Below are 13,779 nucleotides of genomic sequence, written 5' to 3'. Positions count from 1 at the left end.
GTTTTGATTTGTTTCTTCTTTGGGTTATCAAAGTGAACAAAAAGTCTGTCAGTTGAACCGTTCAAAATCTAATTGCTTGTGAACTCATCATGTTCACAGAACACAGTCTAACTGTAGATGTTATTAATATAACTAATAATATATTGCTTTGAGATAAGAAAAAGTGTTCTTCATTGAATGATAAATAGTTGACTTGTGAATCAAAGAGAAGAAGAATCAGTTAGAAGCAAAAAATGGAATCAAATAAATGATTGAATCGAGTGTTGTGTGTGTGATCAACAATAATCTCATTACAATCGTGATTTATTTTCTCAATTTAACTCAACCAGTTAAACTATCATTTTTGGGCAAATTTACATTTGGATCGGCGATGAAAGTTAAATAAATTAATACTTTTAGAGTTGAAAAGATGGAAACTATCCAAGTGTAAATAACAATAGTAGAGCTTAGTTTTATGATATTAATATGTTTTTATGTTTAAGAACTAATTTGGACATTTTTCGATTTCATAGACTCTGTACTTGGATTTTATTTAGACAAATGCACAACAATTGAAACTAACATCAAATATTTAGATTCGAGGAGAAGATTGGAAACTTAAACTTAAATGGCACGACTTAAATGGTCTAATTAACTGGACAGAATGATTTACAAGGAAATCTTGCATCGGCAGATCGATCCACGAAAAAGTTAAAGATTTTTAGGAAGGAATCAGTCATTCAAAGTATTAGTTAAGATGCATTTCAGAGGCAATTTTAATTGTTGTAAAGGAATAATCTGATAAAGCTCAAAATTAACGTAATTGAAGTATTGCAATGATTTCAGCTCAACAAGTTCATTAATATATGCGCTGTTATTTATTATTTAAATCGAGGCTAAGTTTTACAACTTTTCTTTCTTTGGTCAACTCCGTATGTGACTTGATGACTTCCACCCGTTTTAACACTTTGATAACTTTAATGGATTTTACTACTTTGGCCTCTATATGTAAATCTTTATGATTGTAAATTGTGAGTCCACTTCCTCATCTTTTAGTATATACAGTGTAAGTCGAAGCTCCTGCTTTATCAATTCATGCAGTTCTATGATTCGGTACGACTAGTCTGAATAGTAGCTACTTGGATCGATAAAGTTAACATTGTTTTACTGCAGTTTGGCTCATTTATAACCGTGAAGTTTTACAATATCTACTTCTCAACATTCAAGAAAGATTTATGCATTTTGATTTAGATTGTCGACGAAAAATTTGACTTTTGAGCGTTTTCCCATCGATATTTGTTCGCATCTATGAGAAAACATTTTCGTTTTTCCAGGGGATCGCTGCACTGCTGGCACAATGCCGAACTAAACTTAAATCCCTTTGACCAGCCATTATTGCAAGAAGAAAAAGCACAATTTCTGATCAAACTTTTAGTGCCTTTAACTTAACCATGGAGTAGATCAACTCAAATTAGTTGGTTCATTGTTCTTATTTCAATTCTGAAGTCGATAAAAACAATTGAAACTATTTGCAAACTATTAGAAAGTGAATAACTGTTGTTCTTCTGTGAATGAATAGCAAGTGTAGCATGCAAAATGCTAGCGGCATCCTATTCAAGCATCTAAATTGCATAAGGAATCCAATGTCAAGCATTCTGTAAGACGAAAGAATGCACTTATCATTTCATAACTTATTGTTTTCTCAATGAAAAAGATATTTTTGTTACAATTCCAAATTCGATTCTTTAGTTTTCTTTCCAACGTAAACTGAGTTTCTTACAACGTTTCTTTCTTGAAACTAGAATAGACTCTGAAGAGCTGAATAATGAATAGATTAGCTATGAAATATGCATTGGAATGGATTGTAAAGAGAATTAGAAAATAATCCAAAATTAATGCTTGAATTTCCTGATGGGTCAAATTTGGGTTAAGTCTCGTTATTGAAAGAGATATTTATTCATAATTTTACTCCATCAACCGAGAGAAGCACTTATATGGGTTAAGAATAGAGAGATGAAGAGGAAAAGGTTAAAGCACATCCCTGTGAAGGCAGTCAAGATTATAATATTGAAAATGTTGAATTGAACATAAAAATTGTTATCAAAGAACAAGGAATGAATATAATGATTGATTCAATGAAGAAGAAGATGAACAAGATGGAAAGTAAAAGTATAATAAAAAAAATCTTATTGAAAGGTTATTAAGAGCACAATGGAACATCTTTTATCTTCTTCTTTCCCTATTCAGAGTTACAATACAGATGATAATGATGACTACAATGATGAAAAGATTTGAAAACGATGAAAGGATAACTGGGAGTGAAAAACATCGAGACAAGAGTCTATTGAATAAGGCCATTAAACGATCCTTTAAACAGCACACAACTTGAAATTGAGTTTAAACTCAAAAAACCAAAGCTCAAACATGAGATTAACATTATTAGTAAATATCACTTATCGACTTTTGTTTATCACACTTTTCCCTCCCAGTTACCTGATTACATTTCTTAATCTTTCAAAGTACATTTCAAGTAAGTAACTCAGAGAAAGCCAGCAAAAATGTCCCCTGCAAGGAAAAGGCTGATAACAATAATACAAGTTGTCATATTTTCACATCACGTTCAGTGATAAATTTTGTGATAAAATGCTTCAGATTCAAGACATATTCGTACAATTTCGTTTCTACTTTCTTCTAACTTCTATTCTGTTATTTCATTGTATTAATATATCTTGTATTCTTTATGCTTTTTACCTTTTCCTTTCTTTTCACCAGAATTTTATTTCTTCTGTATTATTATAATTCTCATTCTTATTCGCATTGTTCCAATTTCTTTAGCTCATTTCATTTTCTTCTTCTTCTCCTCATTTCCTCTTCTTCCTAGTTTTTTATTATTTTTTTCTTCTTTTTTTTCAAACTTTTCTTCGAACGAAAAGCCTTTCAGGTTTACAGTTTCAAGTATTTTCACACAAAAAAAGGTTTGTCCAGTTGTTAACTCATTTTGACCTTTCACTTTCAATTGGAGCTTTCATTTTTTGGTCAAAACAAAAGTAATTAGAAACATTTTAGTCTAAATGATTTGAGATAAATTTATTTTGCTCAATCTTTTTGTGGAAATCAAAATTTTGTTATTCTTGATGAAAGGTTACAGCTCATGAAGTGTTCAGGTTAGTCAGGAATAACCAGTTTATTGAAAAATTTCAGTCAAGATTTTGGTGAAGTTTATTGTAACTCATGTTTTACATTGAATTCAAGTTTGATTTTTTTTCTTGTTGCAGGTTTTTTTGCAATTTGCTTCGAGTTAACTGAGTTGCAAAGTGTGTTTAAAAAGGTTCAATTGTTGAGCCAAGGAACGGACAATTAAGCATATTGAAAATCATGAATCCTTCATCTTGGAATCAACTTTGCTAGAAAAAAATCCTTCGAGAGTTTAACACTTTTATCAGGATAAACCGGTAAAGTGTACATTTAACCTAATGAATTGCCTAAAATGGCTGTTCAACTCTTTTTGTGCATATTTATTTAGATATTTATTGATGAAATATAATGAGGTAAATGTTTGAAAATGAAACGATCCATGATGAAAGTAAATTTATAATATTTAATAACATGAATACTCTTGTGAGACTTGCTTCTCTCAAATCTTCACTTTTACCTTTGAGACTCTCAACTTTGTTCACCTTTTTTTTCCTGTTGGTGAAGTTAACTAAAGGAACCATTTTACTTGAGTTGATCCTCTTTCCTTCACATTGATTATTCATTTTCAAATTTTGGACAATGTAGATTGTTGTATTTTATTAGGGTTACTCGCACATTATTATTTAAACACAACTCAAGCCTTTACTTTTTTATTGAATGTTTCAAATGAGTTTGGCTTGCTGATTGAATACAAACCAAGCTTTTATTTTTTGTAACCTTCTATGCTTTTAATGCATGAAAGTTACAGATGCTGTAAACAAATTGTGATTTTGATTAAAGATGAATGAGTTATAAATCATTTTCAACATATCCAACAACAATGGAAGCAAAGGGAACATTTGAAATGGCCATTTTCAATTAATAAGCAGAGATTGGCTTTCGATCTTTCTTTTTTGCAAATAGAGTGGATAAATAAGTTGTTGACTAATCAGGACTGTTTTCAGGTTAATTTACATTTTTATTGAACCTTGTTTCAGAGTTAATCTCTATTCTTGGGTTACTCCAGGGTTGAGGTTTGAAAAACAAAGCTTGCTATCCATTCTTGTTCAATTTATACTCCATTTGTTACCAGTTAATTATTTAAAACAGTAACTAAGCAAGGGATCTAATCTGGTTTATAGATGGAACAACAATTAACAGTAGATCATTTTAAAGGCAATTTAGCTCGTTTATCCAGTTACCAAGCAGATTATAATCCAGATACAAGTTTACTGTAAATCCTTTCAATAAGCACGGCGAGTCAGAAGTCATTACCTGGGAAACAATAGAGATAAAAAGTTGTTAAAATCATGGAATTGAGGGAATAAATACTTGTAATACTTACTATTGTTTGGTTGGTTGAGACTTTTTTCTGAAGATCGCTTATTAGGGAATGAATAAAAAGTAAACAAATCAAATGTTTAACTGAAAAATGATACAAACTGATTAAAAATCAAAACCATTTTGACAAACTGAAAACGTTGGAGGAAACGCCATCTTCTGAGGGCCTTTGCTACTTCATCCAATCAAGTGACGAATTTTAACCGATTAAATGACAATTAGAACACTTTTATAACAAATTGAGCTAAAGTTTATCATCATCAAAGTATCAACTTTTTGACATTGTATCTAAGTCTATAAATGTTTCAAGATAATTTGGTTATTTAGACTACAATTATGAGTAAACATTTGCAAGCTTTGATTTAATTTTTAAAGATTACATCTCGAGCTTTAGGAAATGCTGTTCAAGTGTCAAGATAAATAGCGAATATTATCCTACATTTATTTCGGTGGCAACATTGGATTCAATCTTTAGATCGTAAACCTGTTAAAGTCACATAAACTACGCTTTGATTATTCAGCGGGTTAAAGTTGAAGCAAAAACCGATTCTTAAGCATCAAGTAATCAGCTTGAACAAATATTTAATATTGTGATAAATTCAGTGTTTCTGTAAAATCTATTGATGATTAATTTGATTATTGGCTTCTATTTATTTCTGCCAGAGAAATGTGAAGACAATTTCATCTTCAATTTGGAGCTCTAGTAGACTGATTAAAATTCAAGTCTTACTTGGCAACTTTGTTTGTCGAGATAAAAATTGGAATAATTGGAACGATTTGATTAGAGCCAAAATATTTATTTTCTTACAAATTTCAAAAGATCAGTTTAGGCTCTTAGTAAAGTTTGTTTTTCAAAACTTCACCATAATTCCAAATATTTTTTTAGTTAGAGAAAAATCAAATCCCAATGTAACTGATTTTTCCTTTCATAACTTTTCATACTTTTTTTTCTTAATCTGATTACAGATTATAACTGCCGAATTGAATCTAAAGATTAAGTATTACGGCAAAGGGTAGTGACAAAAGAGATACAAATTTTTTAAATGTAAATTTCGAAATTTAAGCAACAATTTCAACCACAGTTCCATTTTCAGTCTGAACTGGGACAGTCTCTGTCGTCTTATTATTGCTGTTTGATTTTACAGACGACTGGCTTTGTCCAGTATCAGTCCTTTTTCTGGGCTTGTAGTTGGGTCGATAATTATCATTACGCTGTTGAACTCGATTGTAGTTAGGCCTTTGACGATAATAGTTTCCATAATTTCCATTGTAACGACCATAGTAATTGTTATTATAATTATTATTATACCCATTTCCGTATCCATTGTAGTTAGCACTATACCCATAGCTAAAGTTTGGATAATTACCATTATAATAGCCTCCTCCATATGAACTACGCCCATATGAACCTAATTAAATAAAGACGGGAAGCGAAAATAAATTAATTGAAAGTGAGTAAAAGTTAAACAAACCAAGATGACCAATAGTCTAAGGTTTGCAAACGAAAGAAACTGGTAATCAACTAACCTTGAGATCTGTAGTTATTGTAGTTATAATTATAACCTTGACGGTTATTCATCTTGTTAGAGTTAGAATTTGAGTAGTCATTCCCTTGTTGATTGGAATTTTGATAATCACTTTCACTATGACGTCCATTTTGGCTTCGACTTGCTGTGCGATTTCGTCGATTCCTTCGCTTGTTCTTACTTCGACTGCGGGTTCGAGTTTGCTGCTCTTGTTCACTTGTACTTTGAGTTACTTCGCTGGAATCTGCTTGAGGAGAGATACTTGCTTTGGAAGAATCTTCACTTCCTCTTGTTCCATTTCGAACTTTAGTGTTTGCATTGTTTCCCACACTCGGCCTAATGACACGAGCAGCATAGAAACCAGGTCTATCACGATCACGATAGGTGTCTTGAGAGTAAGCATCAGATCGATAGTTACTATTCTCTTCAGCATAAGATGCAGTACCGAAATTGCGCTTGTATGGGGGAGATGGAAGACCTCCATTACTTGAGTAACCAACATTATTGTTTCGACCACGTCCTCGCATTCGAGGTTGTCCACGATTATTTGGTCGGTAATTTTGAGATCTGGGGTCACCTCCATATGTATTTGGATCATAACTATTGGTTCGGTTTCGTCGTCGAGAACGATTACGTCGACCGTTATTTTGAGAAACATCATCACCATTAGTAGTCTTAGTGGTTCCATCTCCGGCACTTGCTCTTCGTCCCGAAGATCTTGTTCGATTTCGTCGTGAGTTTCGACGACTAGATTTGTTGCGCTTTGATTTATCTTTGCTACCATCTTTTTCTGCTGCACTATCTTTAGCTTCAGTCTCACTCTCTGTTTTGCCATTGGTAATCTCAGTTTCTTCCTTGTTTGAACCAGCTTCAGATTTGGACGGATCATCTGTCTTTGATTCAGTAGATGTTTTGGATTCATCCTTAGATTCGTCTTTGACTTCAACAATATCCGAAGATATTTCTGGCTTAGCATCAGACCATTCTTCATTTTTGTCATCACCATCTTCTTCCTTTTCGTCTACTTTGTTCTCATTTGTGAGGTGTCCATTAGAAGTGGAAGATTCAACTGATCCTGACTTAGCATCATCTTTAACTTTCTCTTGTGGAACTGGATTGGTATCAGCTGATATCACACTAGCTTTCAAAGTTTCTGAAGATTTTGAAGGTGAATTCTGTTTAGAAGTAGATTCACTGGTTGATGAACTGGGATTGCTTGCATTTGAGTCTGATGTTCGAAGTAAAAACTTGTTCTTTTCTTCCTCCTCGTTGATGATACCACCTTGCTGCTGCTGCTTCTCAAATATTGGTGCGAACGATTCTTGCTTCTGTCTGGCTTCCTCCAGAATGACATTTTCTCCTGGAATAGGCTTACTCGACAAGGAAGGTGGTGGATAATCAACTTGTTTTACTAAGCTAGTAAAATCTTGATCTTCACGGCAAACGGGACATGGTTGAGAATCACTATCACTAGACTTTTCTCCATTAGCAGGTCCATTCGCTTCTGTTGATTCTGCCTCTGTTTTCTGTATGTAGTGAGCTAAACAATAACAGTGAAAATGATGAAAACATTTGGTAACCACGAATACATCTTCCTTGGTGAATTCATAAAGACATATCATACATTTATCACTTGGGAAATTATTGGAGGTTAAAGATTCTTTAACAAAATCAATTAAATGATAAAGCATATTTGTGCCTTTCCTGTCTTCAGCAATTTTGTTAAGATCAGCGATAATCCTAGATGATAAAAGATACAAATGAAAAAATATTTAAACACACTGATGTAAAGTTCAAAATTAGCGAAAATTAATACTCTACCTTGTAACAGTTTCCTCACTGAGACCTCGAGGATTGCGAATGTGGATCAGTGGAGACTCTTGGGGATACTACAAAACAGGAACCAGAAAAATTTGATAATAATCGACTGAGGTAATGCAAAAACTAGCAGTGAAAGGTGCTTATTTACCTTATCATTACAAACAGTGAGTTGGAGCGTCAAACAAACGTATTGTTTATCTTTAAGATCTGCAGTTGATGGAGATAAATTAACAGAGACAATGGTTCGATTTTCTTCGTTTTCAGTTTGGAATTCCTTAAGATAAATTTCCTTGAGGGCTTCCAATTCGGAAGAAAGACTATCGAAATGAAATTGTGGGAAAAAATGAAGCATATTAATGGCATGGAAAATGCAAGAGAATTCAAGCTTAAATCAATGTGTAAGTTGGAATAATCTTAAAGACATTAAGCTTTTAAAGCCTTCAATCATATTGAAAAGCAACAACTTATTAGCTTCAAAATGCCTCTACTCTAAAAAATTACGATAATCTTAGAACAGAAAGAAAAAATAATCCACGGAACGAAGATGAAATAGAACTGAATGAACAGTATAGACGAGATTTACCAGAAATCATGATGAAAACAGATAGCTGAAAAGATGCACACACACACATTTATTACCTAAGTAGAGAGGTGGCAATAAAATGAAAGTAAAGGTCATTTAATGTAGAAATGATGGTTAATTACCTGTTGACAACAGTGTCCGAAGTACTATCTTGGTTCATGGTTAAACCAGGTCCTTAAACAATGTATGTCCGAATGTTGATTGTCGAGCAAAACTATAATCCAAATTGGTGGTACAAAAGACCAAGGCAAAGGTACTTATAATAAATAAAAAAAATGGGAAACCGGTAAAGAAAAGATGAAATTAGGTAACGAGAAATTAGAGAGGAATAGAACACATTGGCTTATTCAGTCTTATTCTCTTTATATTTTAAATCAGGGAGCAAAGAAAGAGAGTGAGAGAGCGAAAAGGGGAAACGAATTTACTTTCATCGTCTTCTGGTTTAGGATTTGTTGTTGATCTCTTGGGATCAACATGATGTAAGAAAGGTAATGTTAGAGGAAAGAAAGAAGGAAAAAGGGGAAACAGAGAAAAGGATAAGCAGAATGTGACTGAATAAATAAAATTTGAATGACAAAAAAACGGTTTACTTTCAATTGTTCATTTAATTTACTAATCAAGGGGGAAGCATAAAAATAAGAAACTCTCTGGTTACTTGGTTAAGAGGGGAAAGTAAAAAGTAACTGAACATAGTAACTGGTTACATTTTCTGGTTACTCAATGATTAGTTACTTTGGTTATTAAATTGAAAAGAGCGCTCAAAGTGTTGAAGTGCTTTAATAGATGTCACTAGTTTGCCTAATTTTCTGATTCGCCCAACCAGATGTTTAAGTTGCTTTTGTGATTGTAGGTTCATCATTATGAATAGAGAAAGGCTGAATGGTTTAAAGTAAGTAGATGATGATGATGATGAAAATGAATGAAGAGAAGCTGGTAGAAAGAGGAAAAAAGTAAGAGATAAAAAAGAGCGCGAATGGTTATTGAACTTATTTCTCTGGATTCAAGTGAGAGCAACAAGAGAAAGAAAGGTTGAAAGAAAGGGAAACAAGAAAGATCGGAATGCAATTTTTACAGCCACATTTATCTTCTCTTTCTTTTTTCTTCATCATCATCTCATTCTTTCCTCTCTCTCTCCCACCCTTCTTACCACCACTACAACCACCACCCTCCTTGTGTATTATATCTTACCAAACTCGTTTTTGTTGGATACAAGTAGAAGAAAAAAAAAGACTAAAGCCAAATCTTTCTTTCAGGTATTGGACACGGAAAATGGGAGCTTCTACAATGATGATGAAGAGACAAGATAACCGATCATCATATTTTCCTTTCTTTCTGCCTTTTCTTTTTTTCCAGTCTTCTTTGTCCTCTTTTACCTCTTAACCAAGGGGCGATGAGCGTTACAACAGCGTAAGAAGGAGATAGGATGATATAACAACAGTCAAAGTAAAGCTACTACTATAAACTACAGCATCAAGAACTGCTTCCCTTCAACATGGTTTGGCTCTTTTCTTTCCTGGTAATTTTAAGTAAGTAGAAACATGAGGTTAAATGATATCAATAGTAATGATAAGTTATAATTTAAATGGTAATGATAGTTATTGAGTTTAAATTGCGTAAAACTAGAATTTTTTATTATCACAATTGATTTTCATATCATTTGTTGATTGTTACTGTGACATTGTTTTTTTCAATGCTTGGTACAACGTTAACTTGGATACTCACACAACACACACACACAGACAAACATTGTTAGACTCAACACAATCTTTGTACTTGTATACAAAGATTCATGAAAAAAAACAACAACAACAACAAGTATATAATCAATATTTAAAGTCTAATATCATTTCCATTTAGATATTTACTTATATTAACCTTGATTATTTTTACCTTTTCCATTTTTGACTCTCACACAACCAACGCAAATATTGAAAAACAAAAATTACCATACCAACATACATTAATATTAGAGTCAAACAAGTCAGACACACATTTAATACTTGCATATTTATTGTATTATTAATTTAAAAAATTAATTGATTGGTTTTAGCCAATCAAAAACACTTACAATACAAACTAGAATGTAAATACTTAAATGATTCGTATCAACTGTTAAATTGTGTTGCAGGCTTTTTTAAATGGTGTTTTGATAAGTATTATAAAACCAAGTCAAGTAAAAAACCCCAAAAAGTGCTGTTACTGGTTACAGTTAATCAATCTAACCAACAGTTTAACCAATAAATTTATCAACAATTTAACTCTCAATTTAACCAAACAAAAACAAATTACTAAACAGTAAATTATTAACAAATTGGTTGTAATTCATTCACTATTACAAATCTAATTGTTTGTTTACAAAGTTAACCATTTTTGTTTAACCAGCAACGTTTTCATCTGTCCTTTTCTCTTTTCTTTTTCAGCGTCTTATCTTGACTGTCGACAGGTGAGGAGAAGCATCAAGTCATCATCATCATCATCAACTACAACAGCAGCAACATCATCAACATATTAAACGTTTATTTCAACTAAAGGCTGGAGAAAGTAACAAAAACTTCATGACGTTTGAACGTTATCATCAAGTCAACTTTGGATTCTTCATTAAGAGCGCATTCTCATCCTGAAGTCTTTTATCATCTTCATCTTCATCTTCATCATCTCTCCCTCTAATAGTAACAACAATAACTAAAATTCAACCTTGAAAATGAATTCAAACTTTTGCCAAATCATGTATTGTTTATCATACAACATTGGCCATATTTACAGTGAGAAATGAAAAGAAGGAACCACAAAAAGAAGATAATTTTTGATTTGGAAAGATTGAAACAAAATCAAAACAAAACACAATTACCAAAGCTATTAATATGTACACAATCAGTTTATAGACAAAGATTAACTTTGATTGTTAACTAACTACCCAAATGAATTGGTAATTATTGTCGTCATAACAAGTTACCTGATATCCTTGAATATGTAACTTGTTTTCATTTTGTTTCAATGTTAAGCCAGAGTTAATTGTGAAAGTAAGAAAAGTAATTTTTACTAATTAACATTAATTTCTTTTTTATTTTTATCAATTTAGCAATTCATCACAACAAGTAAATGTGAAGGCAAACATAAAGACTGGAATGAACCATTAACTGACCGAGACAAGACTACGATCAATATGAAAATGGTTTAAAGCAAAGTTTAATCATGTTAATTGGAATTCAAGTTTAAAAATGGTCTTCTAATGAAAAACGATAGACGGTTAACCAACAACAATTGGAGAACTACAATTTGATCGTAAAGGTTATCATGAAATAACCAGAATGAGACTGAAAACGTGATTAGATTGAATTGGTTTTGAGAGTTGGGTAAATGTAATCAAAAAAGGTCACTGAATTCCTTATTGAAATGAATCAATGAACATTGAAAAACCCATAGAGAAGAGACTTGCTCTTTCCATCTTCCCTTTTCTGATCATCTTTTAACTTTCATTTTTTTACTCCTCTGTGACCTTTCATAAGAAGGAATCATAAAGAGAAAGATAAAAATGAAAATGAAACAAATGAAACAAACTGAAAAAGCTTCACCTCCATTCAATTGTAAGAGCAAGAGACAGACCAAAAAGGATTTAGACCAGAAAAATAAGAAGCTAAGATGATAAATCTGATGATGAATCTCCAGATAAATCTTCAGATAAAGTTAAAAGATGAAAAAAGAAAGAGTAAAAAGAGAAAGGAAAGAAGAAAAAAAATTCTCTTTTTACTTGTAAAAAGCAAGTTCGCAAACGAATTACAAATATGTGAATAAAAGTCACACTTAGTAATCCTAGATATATCATGATGATGAGTGAGTAGTAAATGAGTGAGCATAAGTTAGAGAAGAGAAGAGGAGAGAGAAAGAAGAGAAAGAGAAGATAAAAATCTTCCAAGTGAAACCTTTTCCTCTCTCCGTTGTGTTCATAAGGAGAAACAAAATTGAATCAATGACCTCAATGTCGTTAAGAACTACTTTAATCAATATCATCGCTCAGCCGCAACAATGACTATCCACGATCCCTTACTCTTTCCTCTTTCCCTCCTTTTCATCCCTTTCATCATCTCTCTTCAAGTAGTCCAACAACAAGTTGGTATAAAGCTTGTCCAGACCAACTCTCATCCTACTCTCTTTTCACCCCAACCTTTTCCTTCCCCTTTCATCATGTTCATACTTTTTTTTGCTTCTTCTTACGGAAACTTCTCATTCTTCCATCATCATCATCATCATCATCGTCATCATCATTATCATTCGACTTTTTCCTGATTCCTTTTTGTATATACACAAACACACAGCTCAAGTAATTCACAAAATCACTTTCATCTTCATCACACTTACAATTTGACCAGAATTATTATTCAAACCTCATTCTCGGTTCCTTTTCTTTCCTTCAATTATATTCTTCTCCTTACAATACTTAACCATTATCGTTATTATCATTTCTTATTAACTTTCCTCATTCCTTAGTTAAACATTTACCCTGAACCATTATTTATCACCAAATGAAACTAACCAAGTTTATCCATTTTTCACTCCCAGTCCTTCCCAGGCTCAACACATGAATTTTTCAAATGCAAAAATTAACCCAAAACTGAAACAACGAATAACCAAAATGATAAAAAAAGAGCAAAAAATTTTCAAACAAAAAAATGAAAAAACATGAAAAAGTCAACAAAACTGGAAATGGACAAAACTATTGATAATGAAAAAGCTAATAAAAAGACATTATCTCATGATTCCTCTATTAATACATTTTTACCCTGAATAAAACTAATATGATGAAAGAAGAAGAAAAATGGACAATTATATTTAATAACAACAATAATGGGAAAAGGCAAGTTATAAACAGTGAAGAAGAATGTGTATAAATATCGTTTTCATGGAATGAAAGAGGGAAGACACTGAATCTAGATTATTGATCCATCAGGAAAGGAAGGCGAACAAGGAAAGAAACGAATCAGGGAATGATATACAATAATAATAATATAAGTGAACTCACTCCCAGCGTATAATACAAAGTCTATCTTCTTGCTTATCATCATCTTTCATAGCCATTGTTTGTGTCTCTGGTTTTGGTCTTTGGAGTTTCAACAACAACAGTAAAAAAAAGAGAGAGAGAGAGGAAGATGAGAAAGATCATTGTTCGCCATGAACATCAGGTTGTACAATCATCATCATCTTATTCGCCTGCACAAGAGAGGAGAGAAAAGGTTGTGTCTACTTTACTTTCGACTGAACAAAAACTCGAGAGATTGGTCGATATCTTGAAAGATATGAGGCGCTTCTCATCCCTTATCATTCGTGTGTTTATAAACATGAGCATGAGCATGTAATAGA

The 13,779-nt window shown here is 32.3% G+C and overlaps 1 protein-coding gene and 2 long non-coding RNA genes across 4 annotated transcripts; 1 reads left to right on the top strand and 2 right to left on the bottom strand.

Moving 5' to 3' along the window:
* Positions 1–3,567: 3,567 nt before the first annotated feature.
* LOC112538584 (uncharacterized) lies at positions 3,568–4,845 on the bottom strand. The gene is made up of 2 exons (XR_003081775.2): positions 4,499–4,845; positions 3,568–4,428 (listed from the first exon to the last, which is right to left on the bottom strand). It is a non-coding gene; the product is annotated as an uncharacterized LOC112538584 (long non-coding RNA).
* A 430-nt stretch (positions 4,846–5,275) lies between these two features.
* Positions 5,276–8,752, bottom strand: LOC107359822 (uncharacterized). Of its 2 annotated transcripts, XM_015926398.3 has the most exons (6): positions 8,547–8,752; positions 7,990–8,158; positions 7,842–7,909; positions 7,645–7,760; positions 6,022–7,560; positions 5,276–5,903 (listed from the first exon to the last, which is right to left on the bottom strand). In XM_015926398.3, exons 1-6 carry the CDS (start codon positions 8,582–8,584, stop codon positions 5,554–5,556), a joined length of 2,280 nt encoding a protein of 759 aa, XP_015781884.1. In that variant the 5' UTR covers positions 8,585–8,752; the 3' UTR covers positions 5,276–5,553. The 2 variants fall into 2 exon arrangements, with proteins under 2 accessions (XP_015781884.1, XP_015781883.1); XM_015926397.3 differs by having other exon boundaries at positions 6,022–7,760.
* A 425-nt stretch (positions 8,753–9,177) lies between these two features.
* On the top strand, positions 9,178–13,178 carry LOC107359823 (uncharacterized). Its single transcript, XR_001568165.3, has 4 exons — positions 9,178–9,313; positions 9,678–9,950; positions 10,845–11,350; positions 11,504–13,178. It is a non-coding gene; the product is annotated as an uncharacterized LOC107359823 (long non-coding RNA).
* The last annotated feature ends 601 nt before the right edge of the window (positions 13,179–13,779 follow it).

This window comes from Tetranychus urticae, chromosome 3 (genome assembly GCF_039701765.1).
Source record: "Tetranychus urticae isolate SD_2017Ah chromosome 3, NJAU_TeUrti_SD_1.0, whole genome shotgun sequence".
NCBI classification, from domain to species: domain Eukaryota; kingdom Metazoa; phylum Arthropoda; class Arachnida; order Trombidiformes; family Tetranychidae; genus Tetranychus; species Tetranychus urticae.
The sequence above is the reverse complement of the archived record's forward strand: the minus strand, read 5'-3'. Positions and strand labels throughout refer to the sequence as shown.

Bases quoted from the DNA above. Each gene is read 5' to 3' on its own strand.
- LOC107359822 (XM_015926397.3), bottom strand. From the start codon at position 8,584: ATGAACCAAGATAGTACTTCGGACACTGTTGTCAACAG. The intron at 8,159-8,546 runs GTAATTAACCAT...TCATTTCGATAG, and splicing joins TCGGACACTGTTGTCAACAG to TCTTTCTTCCGAATTGGAAG. The intron at 7,761-7,841 runs GTAGAGTATTAA...TTTATCATCTAG, and splicing joins AGTGAGGAAACTGTTACAAG to GATTATCGCTGATCTTAACA.